Consider the following 23,116-nt stretch of genomic DNA (forward strand, 5'->3'; position numbering starts at 1 on the left):
TCAAGCAGTACATAATTAATGGATGTACTGAAAAGTTACATGGCTGGAGAAGATAAAATTGTCGTTTCTTCTTCAAACAATAAAAAATTCTGGTTGCCTGAACGTGCAACCGATCACGTTTAAATTTTAAACAAGTATTCCCCATGACAACTAGTTCATAATTTTTAAGTTCCACATCGATGGATTTTGCAGTCCAATATGATTTTGACCCTCTGACTATAACCCTATGGACTGTGGCTCATATCGAGCGATAAAGTTATTGGAGCATGGAATGAAGGTATTGGAAAGGGTGTTGGAGAGGAGGATTAGGAAGAGAGTGAAGATTGACGAAATGCAGTTTCGATTTATGCCAGTGTTACGTGCTCCTCCCCAACACCCTGGTAATGGTGTACCTCCGAGCCCCGAGAGGAGTCACGGCAGAAAAATGTGTTATTCTGTATGTCAAAGATCAATGGTGAAGCCACACCAATTGTTACCAACAAACAAATATTGTATTAAGATCACACAAGAATAACAGTACAACAATAATATTAATCAAAAGTACAATCAATATATATTATATGATGGTACCATCAGTTTCGTAATATATAACTCACTGTGCTCCAAGTGAGTGAAACAAGAACATTCCCAATATCTCTTTTCCGGCTTCAAACCCAAAGATGATTCCGGTTTCAAGCCAAAGTCGATCCGCTCCAGCGATCGTCAGAATGATGTCTAATCGAGACCAGAATCCCGTTCGGAGGACAGTCACAGTCACGCGGCCAAAGCTGCGCAAGGACGCCCTCAAGGTGACTGGGAAATCCAAAGGCACCCTCCTGGCGACTGGGAAATCACACCCACGGGTATGGACGTTTCACGGCTCCAAATAGGTGAACCGCCGATTTACCTTCAAAATCCACGTTACACGCACCCACACCAGATAAACGTCTGAATGCGGTGAAAACAGTTGAAGCGAAGCAAAGACCTTGCGCGATGCGCAAAGCGCGTGAGTCAAAATGGCCGACGGCCCGTTCTCGAGGCGTAACAGCACGACGATGATTCTCCTCGGAATCCACCGCCAAACCTGACACGCAGGTTGATCTGTCACAGCGATAACAACTCTGTCGCAGGAATCCCTTTCCTGGGAAACCCAAAGTTCACTCGTGACTCTTGCTCGCCAATGTTCGCTCCAGACCACAAAGCAACTATGCTTCTTCTCCGACTCACTCGCTCCGCCTTCTTTTTCTCCTTTTCCTCTTCTTCTTCGTCATCCGGTTCCGGTTTCATTTAAAACATTAACTTTTTTACCTTTTGAAAATAGCAATATCTATTTCCCTCAAACGACAACAATAATAGCACATGGAATCAAAAATGTTTGCAGTTTATGAAAACCACAACAACGGAAGTGACGAATCCGTAACACCAGGAAGAGGACCGACAGACTCGCTTTTTATTGTGAGGCAGTTGCAGGAGAAGTACATGGAGAAGAGGAAGAAGTTGTTTCTTGGGTTTGTTGATCTGGAGAGAGCATTCGATAGGGTTCCACGTGAAGTAGTGACATGGGTATTGAGGAAGTTAGGAGTGGAGGAATGGTTGATCAGAGTAGTGATGGCAATGTACAAAAGAGCGCGCACAGTTGTAAGGACGAAGGACGGGAACAGTGGTGAGTTTGAGGTGAAGGTGGGAGTGCACCAGGGGTCGGTACTAAGTCCACTACTATTTGTAGCTGTGATGGAGGTGCTGGCTCGGAACGTAAAGGAGGGTTTACCATGGGAATTGTTGTATGCAGATGATCTGGTGTTGATTGCAGAAGGTACGGATGGTCTGAAGGAGAAGATGAACAAGTGGAAGGAATGTATGGAGACAAAAGGTCTGAAGGTGAATATCAGAAAAATGAAGGTGATGGCAAGTGGTAAAGCAGGTGGTGAGGTGGAAAGAACTGGGAAGTGGCCATGTGCTGTGTGCAGGAAGGGTGTCGGAGTGAATTCCATTCAATGTACAATGTGCGCTGAGTGGGTTCATCAAAAATGTAGTGGTTTGAGAGGGTCATTAACCAGTGTGGCAGCTACATTCAGTGTAAGGTGTGCACAGAGGGAGCTACAGATGGAGGAAATGTTGAGATGGATCTTGGAGACGGCGTGAAGCTGGAAGGTGTGAAAACATTTTGTTACCTAGGAGACATGCTGAATGGAGGAGGTGGATCAGACTCGGCAACGGTTGCTGGAGTGAGATGTGCATGGAAGAAGTTTCGGGAACTGAGTTGCATGCTGACGAGGAGGGGAGTGTCGTTGAAGCTGAAGGGAAAGGTGTATGCTGCATGTGTGAGAAGTGTTATGATTTATGGGAGTGAGACATGGGTAATGAATGTAGAGCAGCAACGAAGGCTGGAAAGGGTGGAAATGCGAATGGTTCGGTGGATGTGCGGAGTATCGTTGAGAGAGAGGAAGACAAATGATGAATTGCGAAAGATGATGGGAATAGAGCCTGTGATTGATGCTGTGAAGAGAAACAGTTTGAGATGGTTTGGTCATGTGTTGAGGAAATATGAAAGTGACTGGTTGAGAAGAGTGATGGAAATGAATGTAGAAGGGAGTAGAGGACGGGGAAGACCGAGAAAGACTTGGCTAAAGATGGTCGAAGAAAAAATGCGAGCAAGGGGGTTAACAAGGGGAGATGCAGAAAATAGGGCAAAATGGAGAAGATTGTCATGGGGACCGCAAGGCTAACCCCCGCTCTAGCAGGGAAAATGGCCTTAAAATGCCTGTTGTTGTTCATCCCAATATGGCTGCCAGATCATGAGGCCTATGATTTATTCCAAAACACCCTGGTGTTCCCAAGCATTGGGGAACATGTTGGTTAAGTTTCCACTCTAACTGTTCAGCCGTTCTGGAGTTGATTTTTAGAGGTTTTGTCTTCAATGAAATCATAGCTGCCAAAGCATATGACCTATGACGTCATGGCCAGGGACCCTTTTGTTACCTCCGCCACCAAAGGTGGATGGAGGTTATGTTTTCACCCCTGTCTGTTTGTTTGTCTGTCTGTAAACAAGATATGTCAAAAAGTTGTGGATGGATTCGGACGAAACTTGGCAGAGACGTAGTGTACGTGGCAAGGACGAAATTATTAGATTTTCATGAAGATCCAGATCCAGATTTGGACTCGGCTAATCCTACACTTGTCACTCTGTGCTCTTGATTGAGTTCCATCAGGCCGACACCTCCTCCTTTCCTCGGCAGGTACATTCTTGGGACACTGATTTTTGTGGAACATTTTTTGGATAATGAGGAGTTTCCTTGGTTTTATATCTAGTTTCTTGATATCCACTTGTAGCCAGTTTACTATTTCCGCAGCCATACTGGAACACTGGTACTGCTAGTTGGTTTATGGCTTTGATTTTGTTTCTTGGGGTGAGATATGTTTTCAGGGTCAGCCTTCTTCTACGCAGATATTCTTTGGTAATTATTGTTTTGCGCATTTTTATGACAAATTTGGTGGCCTTCTTCTACTCCAAGGTATTTGTAAGATGCTACGTTGTCTAGCTCCTGTATTGTTGTATTTTTATGTTGTCTGTTTTTGTTTGTCGACCTTGTTCGAATATGCACTTGGCACACTTATCCAGGCTGAGTTCCATTTAGATGTCGTCGGAGAACAGTTTCACTAATTTCAGTTGTTCTGGCAATTTTTCATCATTTGGTGCAGAGTTTAACATCATCCGTATACAGTGAATGCGTCGCCTTTCTTGTTTCTTTGGACGTTATTTTATTGGATGTTTGGGTGTATCTGTGTCCTTGCTCATTAATGAGGTTACTTGGTGAGTTCAGGCCAGGCAAAAGAGAAGAGGAGAAAGGCCATCTCCTTGGAAGATCCCGTGTCATATCTTTACTCTTGGTATTTCAATCTTTCCTTCTGAGTGCTGCAGGATTAGTGTGGTATTCCATAGATCCATGGCTTTCTCAATCAGCTTGATTATTTGGGGATTTATCTTATACATTTGCATGCACTTTATCATCCATGAATGTGGGACAATGTCAAAAACCTTTTATAGTCGATCCAAGCTGTAGATAATTTGGTTCATCTCGTATTGCAATTTTCGTGTATGGCCTTGTTTAGTAATAGGTGGCCTATTCTGTAATGTCCTCTCTTGCATCCCTTCTGTTCTGCCTCTTGGCCTCTTTGTTATGTTAGGTGGTGGTACATTGTGTCTGTAATGATTCCTGTTAAAGGTTTTTATGTTGTTGGTAGACAGGTTATTGGCCGCTATTTCTGGGGTATTTGTGTCTCTTCAGATTTTGGGATGAGGAAGGTGTTGCCTTCTGTGAACCATTCATCCATTTCCTGATCCTCTTGGATAAGTTAATTGAATTTTATCGAGCATGGTGAACGTGGATAGCAAGTGTGTGTGCGCGTGTATGTGTGTGAGGCATGCTTTTTGTGTCTTTTAATTACGTACGTCAATTAATGAATTAATTACACACTGTTGGAAAGTACCTTTTATCCCTTTAAAATGCTGAGACCCCTTTGACCTTTGAAGACCTTTTAAGACTCCAAAGATCCTTAAGACCCAGAACACCCAAAAGATCCAAAAGACCACGAAGATCCAAATGACCCAGGATGACCCAAAAGTCCCCAAGGACCCAAAATACCCACCACCACCTCTCACCACTCTAACCTCCCCCCCCCCCCCCCCCCCCATGCTTCAAGGTGAGGACCAATGAAAATGTGGTCCAACGGACCCATCAGTACATCAAAATGTGGCAGATAATGATTCTTTGGATAAATCACAATACTCCAGGCAGTCAGCATTGTTGTTTCCTCTTTGAAAACCCTGTTCTGATAACTCTCAAAAACTGCAGGTTAGACTGTCTGACTGTCTAGTCTTGAAGCAATGGGTGCATGGAAAAGGCCGAAAATACCAAATGCCACTCCTCAAATCCTTATTTTACTGAAGTACATGATTACGATAACTACAGCAGAACCATTATTGATTACAAGACCTTGATACTTCATTTTACAGACGTTCACAGTGGGTGTTTTGATGTATGTGAAGTGTGGTGCTGCGCACACAACTTGCTTGCCAAAGAGGTAGGCCACAACGCGTTTGATAAAACCAAAAGAGTCTTTATTACGAAAGCTCGAACTGCAGCACTGAGCGGGCTCGAGCTTAGAGCCCGCATATATGTGCCGAGGCCACGCCTAGTCCCCGGGCGTGGCCGATCGGTCGAAGGGCGGGGCATGTACCATTGGTCCCCGCCTGGGTGCTCGCGCCACCCACTGGTGCGCGGAATTATTACCCCTTGTGCCCGCCACACGCGCCCCCCCAGAATTCCCGCGCACCTGAAGGGTGAGTTTGCGGGGAAACCGGATGACCCGGCCGAAACGCCCCCTGGCGATGGGTGCAGGGCTGGGGGGTAGCGGGCTGGCGGGGCTGGGGGGTGCCGGGGGTCCGACCACCGGGGGGCGGCCTCGACGCGGAGGCAGAGCTGCTGGCGGGGGTGCCGGGGGTCCGACCGTCAGGGGGCGGCCCCAACCCGGAGGCAGAGCTGCTGGCGTGGGGTGGTCCGGATCGAGGTGGGCCAGCTTGAGGCGGTCCACGGAAATGCGATCCGGGGCACCGCCGATGTCGACCGTGAAAAATTTGACCCCGGTCTCCAGCACGCAGAAGGGCCCGTCGTACGGGGGCCGTAGCGGTGCCCGGTGGGCGTTGTGCCAGATGAACACGTACTTTGCCGTGCGAAGCTCCGGGGCGACGTGGGAAGGCGGGCCACCGTGGTGTGCCATTGGCACCGGGGCGAACCTCCGGGCGGTCTCCTGAAGGGCGGAACGCTGTTGCGCCGCGGACCAAGGAGCCGTGGAGTCGGGGATAAATTCACCCGGTACCCGCAGTGGTTGCCCGAAGACCAGCTCCGCCGAGGACACGTGCAGGTCGTCCTTGGGCGCCATCCTGAGGCCCAGCAGGACCCAGGGGAGCCTGTCGACCCAGCCGCCGTCACGGAGGGTGGCCCGGAGCGCGGCCTTCATGGAGCGATGAAAGCGCTTGCACAGGCCATTGGCCTGGGGGTGGTAGGCCGTGGTGTGGTGTAGCTTCACCCCGAGCCCTTGCGCCACCGAGGCCCAGAGCTCCGAGGTGAACTGGGGGCCGCGGTCGGACGAGATGTCCGAGGGGCACCGAACCGGGCAACCCAAGTGGCGATAAAGGCTTGCGCCACCTCAGCCGCAGACGTCGCCGCCAATTGGACGGCCTCCGGCCACCGTGTGGTGCGGTCGACCATGGTGAGGAGGTGGGTGAACCCTCGCGAGGGGGGCAGAGGTCCCACCAAGTCGACGTGCACGTGGTCGAACCGCCGCTCGGGCACCGTAAACGGGGCCAACGGTGCCTGGGTGTGGCGATGGACCTTTGCACGCTGGCACGCGAGGCACATCCTGGCCCAGTCGCGGACGTCCTTCCTGAGGCCATGCCAGACGAACTTCGCCCCGACGAGTTTCTGGGATGCCCTAGCGCCAGGGTGGGACAGGCCGTGGATGGCGTCGAACACTGGGCGCTGCCAGCCAGCGGGCATGATGGGGCGAGGCCGGCCGAGGGAGACGTCGCATAGGAGGGCCGTGCTTGCGGCGTCGAACGGCACCTTGGTGACGCGGAGGCCCGTGACGGCGGTCCGCAAGGCCTGGACGCCGGGGTCGGCGGTCTGGGCCTCCACCATCTGGGCATAGTCGACCCCGAGGTGGACCGCGTGCACGACGGACCGGGAAAGGCAATCCGCCACCGGGTTGTCCTTACCCGCCACATGACGGATGTCCGTCGTGTACTCGGACACGGCAGAGAGGTGGTGCTGCTGCCGTGCCGACCATGGCTCGGCGACCTTGGCCATCGCGAACACAAGTGGCTTGTGGTCAACGAAGGCCGTGAACGGGCGGCCCTCCAGCAGATGGCGGAAGTGTCGGACCGCCAGGTGGAGCCCGAGCAACTCGCGGTCGAAGGTGCTGTACCGGCGTTTGTGCGGGTGAAGCAGCAGTTGCCAAGCACCACGCACCCATTGGTCGTGCACCACGCCCGCCGCGTAGTCCGACGCGTCGGTGGTGAGGTCGATCGGTGCATCGGGCGCCGGGTGCGCCAGCATGGTGGCGTCGGCCAGAGCCAGCTTTGCGCCCGCGAACGCCGCGGCCATCGGCTCCGACCATGCGATGTCACCTTTGCCCGGCTTGCCCCGAAGGGCCTCGTGCAAGGGGCGGAGGAGCTGGGCGACGTGGGGCACGAAGCGGTCGTAAAAGTTTACCATGCCCAGGAACTCCTGGAGCCCCTTGATCGTGCGGGGCCGCGGGAAATCCCTGACCGCCTCCACCTTGGCCGGTAAAGGGACGGCCCCGTGCTCGGTGATGCGGTGCCCCAGGAAGTCGATGGTGGCGACGCCGAAACGGCACTTGGCGGGGTTGGTGATTAGGCCATGCTGGCCCAGGCGTTCGAAAAGCATGCGGAGGTGGAGCAGGTGCTCCCCCCGGGATGCGCTCGCGACTAGGATGTCGTCCAGGTAGACAAACAGGAAAGGTAAGTCGCGCAAGATGCTATCCATAAGCCGCTGGAACGCCTGAGCCGCATTCTTCAACCCGAAGGGCATCCATAGGAATTCGAAGAGGCCGAAAGGGGTGTTGACGGCCGTCTTCGGGACATCGTCCGGTTGGACGGGGACCTGATGTTAGCCCCGGATGAGGTCCACCTTAGAAAACACGGTCGTGTTGGCCAACCGGGCGGAAAAGTCCTGAATGTGTGGGACCGGGTAGCGGTCGGGGGTGGTGGCATCGTTGAGCCGGCGGTAGTCCCCGCACGGCCGCCACCCCCCGCCGGGCTTTGGCATGATGTGCAGCGGAGAAGCCCAAGCACTGTTGGAGCGCCGCACGATCCCCAGCCGCTCCAGCGTGGCGAACTCCGCTTTCGCCACCGCGAGCTTCGTGGGCTCGAGTCGGCATGCCGGGCATAGACCAGCGGCTCGACCGTGGGGATGTGGTGCTCCACCCCGTGTTTAACGGCCACCGCTGAGAAGGTGGACCGCGTGAGGGCCGGGAAACTGGTGAGGAGGCGGGTAAAGTCGTCCGCTGCCGGAAGCGTGCAAACTAAACTCGCCGGGACGGAACCCTCCAGCAAGCCGCTTGGCAAGCCGCTCGGTGAGCTGCTGAGTGAGCCGCTCAACTAGCTGCTCAGCGAACAAGTGAGCGAGCTAAAGGTTTCGGCCTGGACGAGCCGTCTGCGCTTCACATCGACCAACAACCCATTCGCACATAGGAAGTCCGCACCAAGCAATGCCATTGGCACGCTGGCGGTCACGAACGACCATTGAAAGCGCTGCCCTCCGAACCGCAGGGAGAGGCAGCGCTTCCCGAATGTGCAGATGGGTGTACTGTTGGCGGCAAGCAACGCGGGGCCCCGGCCCGCAGTTCGCTTGTCAGACGTGGAGGCGGGGATGACGCTTACCTGCGCTCCTGTATCGCAGAGGAAACGGTGCCCGGACAAGGTGTCCATAATGAATAGGAGGCTGCCGGAATGGCCGATGCTCAGGGCCGCTAATGAGCGCCGGCCTGGTCATTTCCCGACTTGTGAAAAGAGCATGGCGGGCGACACGTCCTAGCCTTGTGGCCGAACCTGGCATGGAAATAGCACCAGGCTTGCGGCAGCGGGGGCGGCGGCGGCCGCGGTTTTCTCGGCGGCGGTGGTGGTGGTGGTGGGCGGGCACGGCAGCGGCCACGAGGGACGCTGTAGCATCTGCCTCGGGATCCACGACGGCAGCACCATAACTCGACCGCGTGTCGCAAGCCGCGAAGAACTTGTCGGCCTCTACGGCCAGGGCGCGGGGTTCCCTTATTTCAGAACCGGCCAGCACGAGGCGTACCTGTAGAGATAGCTGGCATAGGAAAAGCGCCCGGAATAAGAAATCCGGGGCTTGGTCACCCAGCAGCGACAGCATATAATCCATCCGCATGGATGGTCGTGTGTCGCCGAGTTCGGGAAGGTCCAGGAGGCGGTCGGCCCGTTCGGTCTCCGTGAGGCCGAACGTGGCGATGAGGAGACGTTTGAGCGCCCTGTACTTGTGGTCGGCCGGTGGATGCCGCAGGATGGACATGACTCGGGCGGCAGTGCCGGGCCCGAGGGAGGCGACCACGTGGTAGTAACGGGTCTCGTCCGCCGTTATGCCTCGAAGCTGAAATTGCGCTTCGGCCTGCACGAACCACACGTCGGCCTGTGCTTCCCAAAACTCTGGGAGTTTTACCACAACGGCGTTGTTGGCCATGGCGCGTTCGGTGGTCAGCAACGGCTGAACCAATCGGGGTCACCAGTGAAGTGTGGTGCTGCGCACACAACTTGCTTGCCAAAGAAGTAGGCCACAACGCGTTTGATAAAACCAAAAGAGTCTTTATTACGAAAGCTCGAACTGCAGCACTGAGCGGGCTCGAGCCTAGAGCCCGCATATATGTGCCGAGGCCACGCCTAGTCCCCGGGCGTGGCCGATCGGTCGAAGGGCGGGGCATGTACCATCGGTCCCCGCTTGGGCGCTCGCGCCACCCACTGGTGCGCGGAATTATTACCCCTTGTGCCCGCCACATATGTATAATTACTTCTATAACGTGATTAGTGAGGAATCTTTGGTGTATCAAAAACGAGAGTTGTTGCGATTACTGAAAAAATCAGTGTTTTAGTCATGACAATTATTTTAATAAAGCACAAACAACGATAGGATTTTGAATTTTTAAAGTATGTTATCCAGTCTTCAAGATCACCAAGTACAGTAGCCCATGTGTTAGTGGTGTTGGAGATATGAGTCCTTAAAAATTGCCAAAAAGTGGCTTTTTGGACCCTGGCAGCAAACTTCACCACCCCACAGCGCCGTGTTGTACGGATATTTAATGGTGAACTTTTTCCACCATATAATTATTATCGATACATATGCGAAATTTCAATTTGCACCTCAGACATGGAACGAAAACCGATTTCCAGCTGCTTTTTCCACCTGCTGCACATGGCCTATAAGACCACTTTTAACTTTAATACTTTAGACACTTTTAGACTTTAGACACACTCCCTTCACCCTTCCAACCGTTTAAATACCGTTTAAACCTTTACACCCCTTAAGTACCTTCAAACCCATAGACCTTAACACCATTTAGACCACTTACACCCACCCTTCAGACCACTTAGACAGCCTTGACCATTTAGAGCTTTACACCACTTGGACCTTTTTTGATTACCAATAAATTACAAATAAACAATATCACCAATATTACAAATATATTTGTAAAAAAGAAATGTTTGTATTATGATTGTTGTTTATCATGACAACACAGCAATTCAAATTCAGTCAGGTCATCATCCTCAGTTAAAAAAAAGCCCGTGCATCTGCAGTGACGTGTGGTGAGGCGAGCGTAGCGAGCCAATCCACGCTAGTTCTCCAATATAATTGTTGCATAGATCAGACTCAAGAAATTTCAAACTGATCGGATTAAACGTTGTACTTGTCGAATTATGACGTCATCATGGAATGACATACTATTGAACTCACAATGGTAATGATGATGCATATTGATGAGGATAATGGTACATAAGGATAATCTACCATATAAAACACAATGTGTGTTTGTGTGTGTTTGGGTGATGTCTGTCCCCCTTCATAACGGTAGGTTTTAAAGGCTTTGAGTAGCACTTTAGGAGGGATTTGAGTGGGGTTTTAATGGGGAATCTTAGATGACCACTGTGTGTCCACCGGTTAAAAGACCGAAAAGACTCCAAGGACCCAATATACCCCAAAAGACCCCAAGGATCCAAAACACCCATGAGGGCCCAGATGAGCCCAAGGACTCAGAAGACCCAAAATACCACGAGGACCCAGAAGACCCACGGACTCAGAATACCCAAATGACCCAAAGGACCTAAAGGACCCATAAGACCCCAACGACCCTGAAAGACCCATAAGGCCCCAAGGACCAAAATGACCCTGAAGACCCAATGGACTCTAAACGTACAAAATACCCCAAAGACCTAAAAGACCCCAAATAACAAAAATATACTGAAGACCCTCAAGACCCTTAAAGACCCAAAAGACCATAAAAACCCAAAAGACCCTGAAGACCCAAAATTCCCCAAAGACCAATAAAGATCCCAAAGACCCAAAAACTGAAAAGACCCCAAGACCCTTAAAGACACAAAATACCCCAAAGACACAAAATACCCAAAATACCACAAAAACCCAAAATACCCTGAAGACCCCAAATTCCCCAAATACCCATTAAGACCCAAAAGACTGACAAGACCCCCAAGACCCTTAAAGACCCAAAAGGCCATGAAGACCCAAAATACCACAAATACCCAAAATACCCCAATGACCCTTAAAGACCCTGAAGACCCCAAATATCCCAAAGAACCTTAAATACCCATAAGACCCAAAATATCCAAAAGACCCCGACGACTCAAAATACACCAAAGACCTAAAAGACTGAAAAGACCCTGAAGACCCAAAATACCTCGAAAACCCAAAAGACCCCAGAGACCCAAAATATCCCAAAGACCCTTAAATACCCCAAAGACCCCAAAATACCTCAAAATCGAAAAGATCGAAAAGACCCAGAAAACCAAAAAGACCCCGAAGAGCCAAAAGACCCCAAATACCAAAAAAGTCCCCAAAGACCCAAAATAGCCCGAAGAAACTTAACGACCCAACAGACCCAAACAGTCCAAAAAACACCAAAAAGATCGCAAAGACCCTTAAATACCCCCAACGACCCAGAGGACCGAAAAGACCCGAGAACACCAAAGATTCAGAGGACCCAAAAGACTCCAATTACCCAAAAGACCCTGAGGAACCAGAAGACCCAAAAGACACAAAAGACCCTGAAGACACAAAAGACCCTGGAGACCCAAAAGACCCCAAGGACCCAAAGGATCCCCAAGACACAAAATACCCTGAGCACCCAAAAAGATTCACATGACCCAGAGGACCCAAAAGACCCTGAGGACTCCGAAGACCCAAAAGAAGAGTAATTATGTCTCTTACATTGGAATTGTAGACGGTGGCTTGCAAACTGAGCCTCAAGGTCGGTGTACAGAAGCGTTTCCTATGGCGTAGCCCATCGGGCAAAGCCGTCTAGAACAGTGTTTGTCTGTCTGTATGTATGTCCCCTCAAACGTATACCAATCAGAGCTGAGGATCTGGTCACATGACAGGGTGATGTGATTACCCATAATGTCATTACGGCGGTGCGACGGCTGACTCCACACACCGCCATTTTGATACCAATATCGTTCATGCCGAACATATCATCGAACCTGTCATATATTACAATCGCCATGCTCGACCTTCTACGTTTTTCATGCAGTGTGAAACATAAACAAACCCATTGTTAAAATGACCATCAAATATCGAAAGCATCGGCGTCACGGCTCTTCCAACAATACGGAACGTATAGGCAGGCCTTAGGCTTCATGCCTCACCTTCGGACCGCTTCGGACAAATTAAGCCCAGGTTTCTTAATACAGTAGTATATCATTTCAGTAGTGTAGTTTTCGTAATAATAATAATATAGTAAATATAACCATAACACTTTAATCCCAATGACAATAATAAATAGCTAATGGATAGAAGCGGTGTATGGTTCATGAATCAATGATGAGCAGTGTTCGGCACTAATATTAATAACCGCATTAGTAAGGAATTATTCTCGGTTTTTTTATGGTAATATCCTTTTCGAAATAATGATAACGTAACGTTAATATTATAGTAAATCTAATCGTAACATGAATCCCTTTGTAGTGACTGCAAACGTACTGGAAGTTAAAATATATCATCTTCTACATATTAAAGTAGGGGCAGTTTTATGTCCATTACGTCATTACGTTTATGATGTCATTACGACGGCTAACGCCACCGACCGACATTTAAATTTACTGGTACACCTGCTCACTACGGGAGCTGCAGGAAGGGTCATTCCTCTTTGGGGTATATAGATTACAGTCGATCTATGGTCGGGTCTCAAGAACATTGGGTGTGTGTTCATTTACCAAGGTTCTTGTGGAGAGATCGCCAAGTGGTTTAAGCATTCAGCAAGCACTCCATTCAAAACCCTTAAGGAACGGCTGGCTTGGCAAGCACTAGCGAGCTCCTTGGTAAATGAGCACACCTCCAACCCTTGTGGGGTATATATTATATTCCAGTAGATCTTCGCTCAGTTCTGTTAGTAAAACTTTCCTCACGTATGTCGGGATTCCTCCAAATTTATTTGTTTAATGTTATAAGCAGCATTAGCGACTGTTTAAAAAGCTAAGCATACGTGTTTGTGGTTTATAATATTTTACAAGCCCGGCTATGCCGCTGTTAGACTTTTGGTCTTGTTTTTTAAATCACAATAAATACAAGGTGCAGGGAGATGAAATTCGCTGCATGTGATGTGCAACATGCGCAGAGTAAACTGAGTGTTCATTTACGTCTGTAGGATGTCTAATAAATAAAGAAGATATAAGTACACCTGACAGCGAATGCCAAACCATGTACACAGGCTTCAGATTGGCATGCTCACGCGGCTGCACTGTCAAATAAACTGTTCCAACCCGTCATTTTTGACAGGCTTTATACTAGAAAATAATGAAAATATGATAATGAAAATGATAATGAAGATAATAATAATGATAATGATAATGATACATAACGATAATTATTATAATAATGATACATAATGATAATGAAACATAGCAATAATGATAATTATACATCATGAAAATAATAATAATGATGCATAACGACAATGATTAAAATAAGGATACGTATCGATAATGATAAAATCGTAATTATTATGATACATAACGATAATTATAATGATACATAGTGATAATGATAATCATAATGATAATACAAATACTAATGATATATAACAATAATGTTAATAATAATAATAATGATACATAATACTAATGATGACAATAACAATGTTAATAATGACACCTAACAATAATGTTAATAACAATGATAATCATACATAACGATAATAATACATAATGATAATGACATGTAACGATAATGATAATAATAATGCAACATAATGATAATAATGATACATCATGATAATGATAAATAACAATGATTATAATAATAATGATAATGGCTATGATAATGATAATGAGAATAATAATGATAATGGCTATGACAATGAAAATGCTACAAAATTATAATTATAATTATGATTCGTAATAATAATAATTAATAATGATATTAATAATAATGATAATGACAATATTGAAAATTACAATTTTTTTTTTTTTTTTTTTTTTTTTTTTTTTGTATACAACATCGAGGCTCGTGAAAGAGCGAACATTAATCACACAGAAAGACAAACAGACACACAAAACAAATAACATCGGGAGCGGTAGACAAGATGGGGAGAGAGGGGGAAGGACACAAACACAACATTTGAGAGCAGGGACCGAGAGACATGGAGACATCAAGAGAACTGTGGGAGGGAGAGGGCTTTGGGGGGGAGGCATGGGAAGGGGGGGGGGTGGGAGAGGTATAAAACATATGGACACTGCCAAGACTTCCAGGAAAGAAGTTGGAATTTCAAACAAGGTGGATCTGGGGTGAATTAGTCGGGGCAGAAAAGATCAAGGTTTTGGATGGGGGAAGATAAGAGATGGTGGTGAACAGCTGTTTTGAAGACCTGGAGGGAGGAGTGTGATTGAAGTGAGTGTGGGAGTTTGTTCCAGAGGCGGGAGAAAAGAGGAATGAAAGAGTGAAGGTGAGCAGAGAGCCGAGATTTTGGCAGTTTAACCATCAGAGGGTGGCTGGCAGATCTTGTGCGACCTGTAGGAATATTTGGGGGACAGAGCACAGAGAGAGCTGGGGGAGCAAGGCCGGAGAGGAGTCGGTAGAAGACAGAAAGACCACCTACCTGCCTGCGGTGAGTGAGTGAAAGGCTCTCAGAGATAGCTTCATCGCGAGAGATTCCAATGATTCTGAAAGCTTTGGATTCAACAGCGTGAAGCCGAGCCAGGTGTGAGGCAGGAGCACCAGCCCATAGGGGAGAACAGTATTCCATTGAGCTGCGGATGAAAGCCTTGTATGTGGTGAGGAGCTCAGGTGTGCCTAGGAAGGACTTCGCACGACGGAGGATGCCCAGTCGGCGACTGGCTTTGGAGGCCAGCTTGGAAATGTTGTTTTCCCAAGAAAGATCATGGCAGATGGTGAGACCCAAAAGCTTGAGCGACAGAACTTCTTGGAGAGGATTGTTGAGAAAGTAGATGGGAGGGTTGTCCAGTCGATCTTTTCGGAGAGACATAGTAAGAGTGTGAGATTTGTCAGGATTGAAAGACATGTTCCACATGTTTGACCAGTCTGTGATTTTGTCCAGGTCTTCAGAGAGTGAGGAGGCTGCAGACTGCCGATCTGAGGGAAGAGGAATGGAGCGGCAGAGAGTGGAGTCATCAGCAAAGAGATACAGAGGATTTTCCAGAGAGTCGGAGAGATCATTGATAAAGACCAGAAAAAGCACAGGGCCCAGCACACTGCCTTGGGGAACTCCAGCCTGAACGGGAAGGGGAGATGAGAGAAATCCATTCAGGGCCACACGTTGACTACGACCAGAGAGGAAGTCCGCAAGCCATGCATGGAGATTTCCATGGATACCATAGGAGGAGAGTTTGGTGAGCAGAGCTGGGTGCCAGACCGTATCGAAGGCACGTGATATGTCAAGGGAGACAGCTCTGATTTCCTGTTTGGCATTGAGGACCTCCATCCATTGTTGAGACAGCAGAAGCAGCATGTCCAGAGTCGAGTGACCTGGTCTGAAACCAAATTGATGATCAGAGATCAAGCCATTGGAGAAGAGGAAAGATTTCATATCCGAAGCAATGATGGATTCCATGACTTTGCTGATAATTGGGAGCAGGCTGATTGGTCTGTAGTTGCAAGGATCTGTTTTTGCACCTTTTTTGTGTAAAGCGGTAATATTTGCTGATTTCCAGGATGCTGGCAGATGACCTTGAGCAAAAGATAGGGTGAAAAGAACAGAGAGAGGGTGAGATAGAGCGGCAGAGCAGGATTTTAGGACCCGTGGGCTGATGCCATCTGGTCCAGTTGCAGAATCAGAGTCGAGGTTTGACAAAAACTCCTCCACCTTGTCAGGAGAGAAGGTCACAGAGTCCAGGAGCAGTTTGGTTCGACTGGGAAAGGTGGGAACAGAGAGAGATGGGTTTGGGACTAAGGATTTTGAGGCAAACACAGAGTTGAGGCATTCGGCTTTGTCACGTGCGATGTCAACTGTGTGGCCATTTGAGGGAAGGGAGGGGATGGAGGGGGAACAAACACCAGAAACGGATTTGACCAGACGCCACCAGGATTTGGAGGAAGGAGACAGGTTTGAGAGTTCATTCTTGAGTGAGGAGAGATAGTGCTTCCTGGCACTCCTGAGGGTAGACACACACTTGTTCCGAGCTTGGTGGAAGGAACTGAGATTTCCTTCAGTTGGATTAGCCTTCCAAGAGGCAAAGGCAAGTTGTTTCAGGGCAACTGCCTCACCACAAGATTCAGTGTACCATGGACGGGAGGAAGGGTAAGACAACTGAAAGCGAAATGGGATAAATCTGTGCATGAGAGAGATCAGTTTGCTTTGGAAGAATTCCCAGGAAGAATTGATGTCAGAGGCAGTGGAGATGGGAGACCAATCCAGACGATTGATGGCTGCTTGAAGACCGTCCCAGTCGGCCTGAGTGAAATGCCAGACTCGTCGACGCTGAGGAGGCTCTCTGAGAATGGCCAGAGAGATGTCCACTTTGACAAGCACATGATCAGAAGAACCGATTGGAGCAGAAGAAGAGCAGCAGACATTAGCAGGGAAGTTAGTCATAACCAAGTCTAGAAGAGAAGATACTCCATTGGCTGAGATCCGGGTCGGGAAATTGACAGATTGTGTCAATCCCAGTGAGTCACAGAAGTCCTTTGCTGAGGTGCCATGACTGGTGAGAGAGGAACCCACACCCAACCAGGTGGCATGATGACAATTGAAGTCACCACATATGAGGAAGAGAGAGTTGGGATGAGTGGATAGAAGTTGGTCCATGTTGTCAGACAGTGAAATGTAGATGGAGTCATCACTGTTTGGGGGACGGTACAGAACACATATGAACAAAAGGTGGGAGCGGAGAGGAAGCCGTAGCCAGAGGTACTCCTGGGGGTGAGGAGGAGAGAGGGCAGTGCAAGGAGAGTGAGGAAGAGAGTTTTTGATAAAGACAGCCACCCCACCACCAGGTCGAGGCTCAGGTCTATCATACCGGAGGAGGGAGTAACCAGGAAGAGATATTAAGGAATCAGAGACATCTTGAAGGTGGAAAGTCTCTGTTAAGCAGATCAAGTCTGGATTGTCAGAAGCAACCTGTATGGAGAGATCAGTCAGGTTTGAGCGAAGGCCCCGGATGTTTGAGGTCCATACCGTTAATGAAGAGAGAGGGGGAGCATCGGGTACAGGACAGGGGAGGGGAGGAGTAGGGTAAGATGAAGGATGAGAGGGGGAGGTAGGGAGAGCAGTTGTTAGTGTGTCAGCGATAGCAGAAGAGTTCCAAGAAAGGGAAGGATGAGGAGGATGAAAGGTTTGAAGGTGAAGGGATGAGGCACAGAGAGGAGTTGTTTGAGGGGGGGGCAGAGGAAAGAAGAAGGTTGGTGGGGGTGGAGGTATGAGATAGAAGGGAGACGAAGTGGGGAGGAGGCAGCTTTGAGGAGGAGGGGGGAGGAGGGAGAATTGGAGAGGAATGGTATGGGGGGAGATTTGAATGGGAGGGGTTGGGGGGGAGTTTTGAAGGGGAGGAGTGAGGGGGGAGTTTAGGAGGGGAAGGGCAAGGGGGGAGTTCAGGAGTGGAAGGGCAAGGGGGGAGTTCAGGAGTGGAGGGGTAGGGAGGGAGTTTAAGAGTGGCGGGGCAAGGAGGGAGTTTAGGAGTGTAGGTGCAAGGGGAGGGATTTGGATGGGAGGGGCAAGAGGGGAGTTTAGAAAGTGGATGATTAATGAAAGACGAACATTGAAAACAAATTGGGTTTGTTGTGATTTTCAAGTTAGCAATCCGGTTCAGAATGATGGAGGAGGGATGGAATGAATGTGAATTTAGACCATGTAGTGAGGGAGACGTATAAGATATTGAATTTCTTTTTTTTGAGGTGGAATGAGTTGGAGAGGAAATTGAGAAAAGCCTTTTAAATAGGAAGAAAAACAGCGTGTTGTAAAATACCACTGAGTAAAACACTGAAGGGGAAAGGTTATACATATTTAAATAATATTTAAACAGAACCGTGAACAATCTTATGTGCACAAAAATACCAACGGGGGGAGAGCCGAGAGGGACCACCACGAGTCACGTGAAGGGCAAACGGTGGATGGCAAGGAGTTAATGGGGGTGGGGCGAACAGCACACCTGGACAGAAAATACAGGATGAGTCAACAGTACACGTGGAGAAAGGAAAATAAATGTTTTTGGTTTTTTGTTTGTTTGTTTGGTTTTTGGGGGTGGGGGGGGGGGAGGTGGGGATTTAGAACGTTAGACAGAGTATTATGTTCGGGGTAGAAGGGAAAAAAACTAAGAGCCAAGCAAAACACGATTAAGATAACAAACACCGACGGGGGTACAACTACAAGGCCGCACACGAGGAGCAGAACACGATTAAATAATTACAAGTTACAGGAAATTCAAACCAAAAGTAACTATAATCAAAACAATAACGCATGGACGATAAAATAACGAGTTGAAATTTGACAATCTATCTGGGGAAATGGGGGAGAAACACGTGGTCGAAGAACGAACGACCGAACAAATAAAATGAATAAACGAATGAGAACAGAGAAGGAAATGTTTTTTTTGGATTTTTTTGAGTTGTGATTTACACAAGGAAGAGGGCTATGGGGTGAAAAGATTGGGAAAACAGAGAACGAAAGTTATTGGATCACAAAAACACGGACCGCTGAGAGAAAAACAAAGCCTCAAGGTTGTACAGTGTTCACTGTACAACTACAAGGCCTCAAAACACGACCCGAATTAACACGATTATCAATACAGGTATGAAAGATTTGCACCGAAAATCTTCGTCGGGAGACAATATATACACCATAAAATAAATAGTTATAACGAAAATACAAATGGGAACAATTACTTAACTTCGATTTCGATGGATAGCATGGAGAGCTGAGAATAAACGAACCCTCGCCAGCAAGACCGGAAACGGAAGTGAGAGGACTTGTGTTGGTGTATCATTAATGAAATGTATCATTAATGAAAATAATGATACAATTATAATAATAATGACAATATTGAAAATGATAATAATGATAATGATAATGGTACATGGTAATAATGGCATGTATGTCTATCAATTAGGTACTTTTGGAACACGAGTATGTTTATAAATTACTAGCGATGTACCCGTGCTACGTGCTACGCACGGGTGGGAGCTCACCCACATGCAAACAGACAATGCAGAAACAGCGAATACCAAACCATGAACCAATACATTCCACATTCCTGTGACACCTTCAGTCAAACGTCAGGTATGGACAGACAGTTTTGAAGGACTTTGGCAAAAAACTTACTGCAGCTGAATGTTTATAAACCCAGTCAATGGCGAAACTGCAAATGCCAAATCCACAATGTGAGCAGAAATTGCGGCATCTCACAGGTGGAAACCCGCGCAACATTTCCTTGTTCTCCTTTGAACTCAATCTCTATATTTTCATTCCAAACAGCATCAATCCAATCACAAATTAATACTAGACCATCAATATAACAAAATACAATGTTACAAACACTCGTGAGGTAAACGACAGATACTCCTGCTTTATTATATAGATGTACCATTGAAAGATGAGGCAGTATGTCTAATTATGTAATGTTGGAATGTGAGTAAGTCCATCAATTAAGTATTAATACCATGTGAGTATGTCGACCAATTACGTCTAAAAAGATGTGCCAATGCAATTTGTGTATCGTGCATCTATTCATTAGGTAATCATGAAATGTGAGTGCTTCGTCTATTAATTATGTACTATTGAAATGTGAATACATCTATTAATTATGTGCTGTTTGAATGCGAGTTGGACCATGAGTACGTCTATTAATTACATACTTTTGGAATGTTCCTTTTAGACCTTTATACCCTTTATTCCCTTCAAACTCCTTAGACACTTTCTAAGATCCTTTAAGTGTGCAGGTCTAAAGGTGTAAAGGTCGACCTTTACACCTTTAGACCATTTAGACCTTTCATTTGCAACCAATGCCCTTTCATTTAGTAAATCCTTCCATTTATTTGTCAGACAAAATACACCACACCAAACAAGTCCTGGTGAGGGTCTGCAATCTCTGATTGCTCTTTCTAGTTATCCTTGTCCTGTTTGTGATCTATACATGAGCTTCAAAATGAGCCTCATAATGCTATAAAAATAAATAAATAAATAAATAAATAAAAGGTCTTCACTCATTTGGGCAAAAAATTAGTTTAGTGATTCAACTTACACTCCCGTTTAGCAAACTCAACAATAAATACCTGTTAGGGAAAGAGGTAAAAGTATAGAGCTGACACGATAAGCCTTGCCCTAAAGCCGCCTGGAATCCCGACCGTCTAGCCTTGGTTGGAATCCCGACCCAGCTAGAAACTGTCATCCTGGTGTTTCACTTACAGGGTGACTGCGTGAGACATTGATGTATGTGCTCCATCTCAGGTGGATGTTAAGCTGGAGGTCCCGTTTGCCAGCACCGCTCATTGGTTAACACATATCCCACAGTGTCCTTTGTGAAGAGCAGGTGACGAGTCACCGACACCTTGAACAAATTACAAATTCCTACCCATATCACCTTCAGTCGAATGTCAAACCTGGTCATGACCTTCAGGAATCAAACCCAGAGTAGAAATCTCAAAGTGCAGCACACTACCTCTGCACCAAATCTGTCTAACTAAATGGTTGATGCCATCTTTGCTCAAAAATGTACAAAATTGATAAAGGCAACTCGATTTAAAAGAAATTAACACAGAGTGCACGAGATGTCAGACGACCTTGAGGTGATGCAAACTTACCCTCATCCCTTCGAACCTGGACAGGGCTCGTAAAGGTCGTAGTGCCCGTAGCGTGCGTAGAGACTTGATGGCTGTGAACTTGTCACTTTTCAGTAGTGACGCCACAAGAGAGATGACCGATACCTGCGTCAACAAAGCGACAACACAGTGTGCGTTAGGAGGCGTACAGGTGTGCTCTTGTGGCTTACATAGATCGGATTAATAGAAGATTTCTCCAAAGGTTTGCCACACTGATAGGCCGGATCTGGATCCAGACTTAAACCAAAATCTAATCAGCTTGTTATTGTTGCCAAACAACTCATTCACCAAGTTTCGTCCTAATCCGTAGGTAACTTTTTGAGATATCTTGTTCACAAACAGACAGACAGGGGTGAAAACATAACCAACCAGCATCCACCTTTGGTGGCGGAGGTCATACATCTCCACAATGAAACCCCACTCAGGATCAAAATCCATCTTTTTTAAGGAACCATCCTTTTTGGTCATATCATGCACACACTAACTTCTGGCAAACGCTATTATTATTATTATTATTATTTATTTTTTTTGTATACAAGATCGAGGCTCGTGAAAGAGCGAACATTAATCACACAGAAAGACAAACAGACACATAAAACAAATAACATCGGGAGCGGTAGACAAGATGGGGAGAGAGGGGGAAAGACACAAACACAACATTTGAGAGCAGGGACCGAAAGACATGGAGACATCGAGAGAACTGTGGGAGGGAGAGGGCTTTGGGGGGGAGGCATGGGAAGGGGGGGGAGACGTATTTGACGTATTTGACGTATTATTGATTATTGACGCTATTTATTGACGCTATTATTGACGCTATTTATTGATGCTATTTGACGTATTATTGATTATTTATTGACGCTATTTATTGACGCTATTTATTGACGCTATTTATTGACGCTATTTGACGTATTATTGATTAATTATTGACGCTATTTATTGACGCTATTCATTGACGCTATTTGACGTATTATTGATTCATTATTGACGCTATTTATTGACGCTATTTATTGACGCTATTTGACGTATTATTGATTATTGACGCTATTTATTGACGCTATTTATTGACGCTATTTGACATATTATTGATTATTGACGCTATTTATTGACGCTATTTGACGTATTATTGATTATTGACGCTATTTATTGACGCTATTTGACGTATTATTGATTATTGACGCTATTTATTGACGCTATTTATTGACGCTATTTATTGACGCTATTTGACATATTATTGATTATTGACGCTATTTATTGACGCTATTTGACGTATTATTGATTATATTGATGCTATTTATTGACGCTATTTGACGTATTATTGATTATTGACGCTATTTATTGACGCTATTTATTGACGCTATTTGACGTATTATTGATTATTATTGACGCTATTTATTGACGCTATTCATTGACGCTATTTGACGTATTATTATTGACTAGCCGAAACCCGTGGAACATCCACTGAAGGGAGGATGTGGTGTATGGGTAGAGTGTACCATCATGGATGGCATAGGGGATTTGCTTGTCCGAGTAAGAGTTAGGAAGAAAGATGAGAATGAAGAGTGCATATATGAACAACGATCGCCGACACCGGCACAAATGCATGCTCTGGATTGTCCAATCAGTGGACGGCTTGCTTCGCCTTCGCCCAGCAGACGCCAATACGATGGCGTCATAAGATGGCGTCGTATCGGCAGTTAATCGGATGCTTTTGGGCCCCAACGTCGGCTAATTCAGATTTTTCGAGTATGGCTGTACGTGATAAACAAAGAGCGCGGTTCGTCGATCGTAAATCCATTAGTGCCGTGGGCATCGGGTCACTGGGTGCGGCGTAAAAGGGATAACAAAGTCGAGTCCTTACGCTATTATTATATAGATAATTGACGCTATTTATTGCCGCTATTTATTGACGCTATTTGACGTATTATTGATTATTGACGCTATTTATTGACGCTATTTGACGTATTATTGATTATTGACGCTATTTATAGATGCCACTTGACGTATTATTGATTATTGACGCTATATATTGACGCTATTTATTGAATTATTTGACG

The 23,116-nt window shown here is 46.9% G+C and overlaps 1 protein-coding gene across 1 annotated transcript in view; it reads right to left on the minus strand.

The window, feature by feature from the left end:
• The window catches only part of LOC137429583 (sodium channel protein type 3 subunit alpha-like), a 192,099-nt gene that overhangs the window by 57,343 nt on the left and 111,640 nt on the right, over positions 1-23,116 (minus strand). Inside the window, exon 18 of the mRNA XM_078779597.1 lies at positions 21,045-21,167. Within this exon, the coding sequence (XP_078635723.1) occupies positions 21,045-21,167 (123 nt within the window). The remainder of the gene's footprint in view (positions 1-21,044; positions 21,168-23,116) is intronic.

The sequence above is a fragment of the Myxine glutinosa genome, chromosome 6 (genome assembly GCF_964187855.1).
Source record: "Myxine glutinosa chromosome 6, kmMyxGlut1.1, whole genome shotgun sequence".
NCBI classification, from domain to species: Eukaryota; Metazoa; Chordata; class Myxini; order Myxiniformes; family Myxinidae; genus Myxine; species Myxine glutinosa.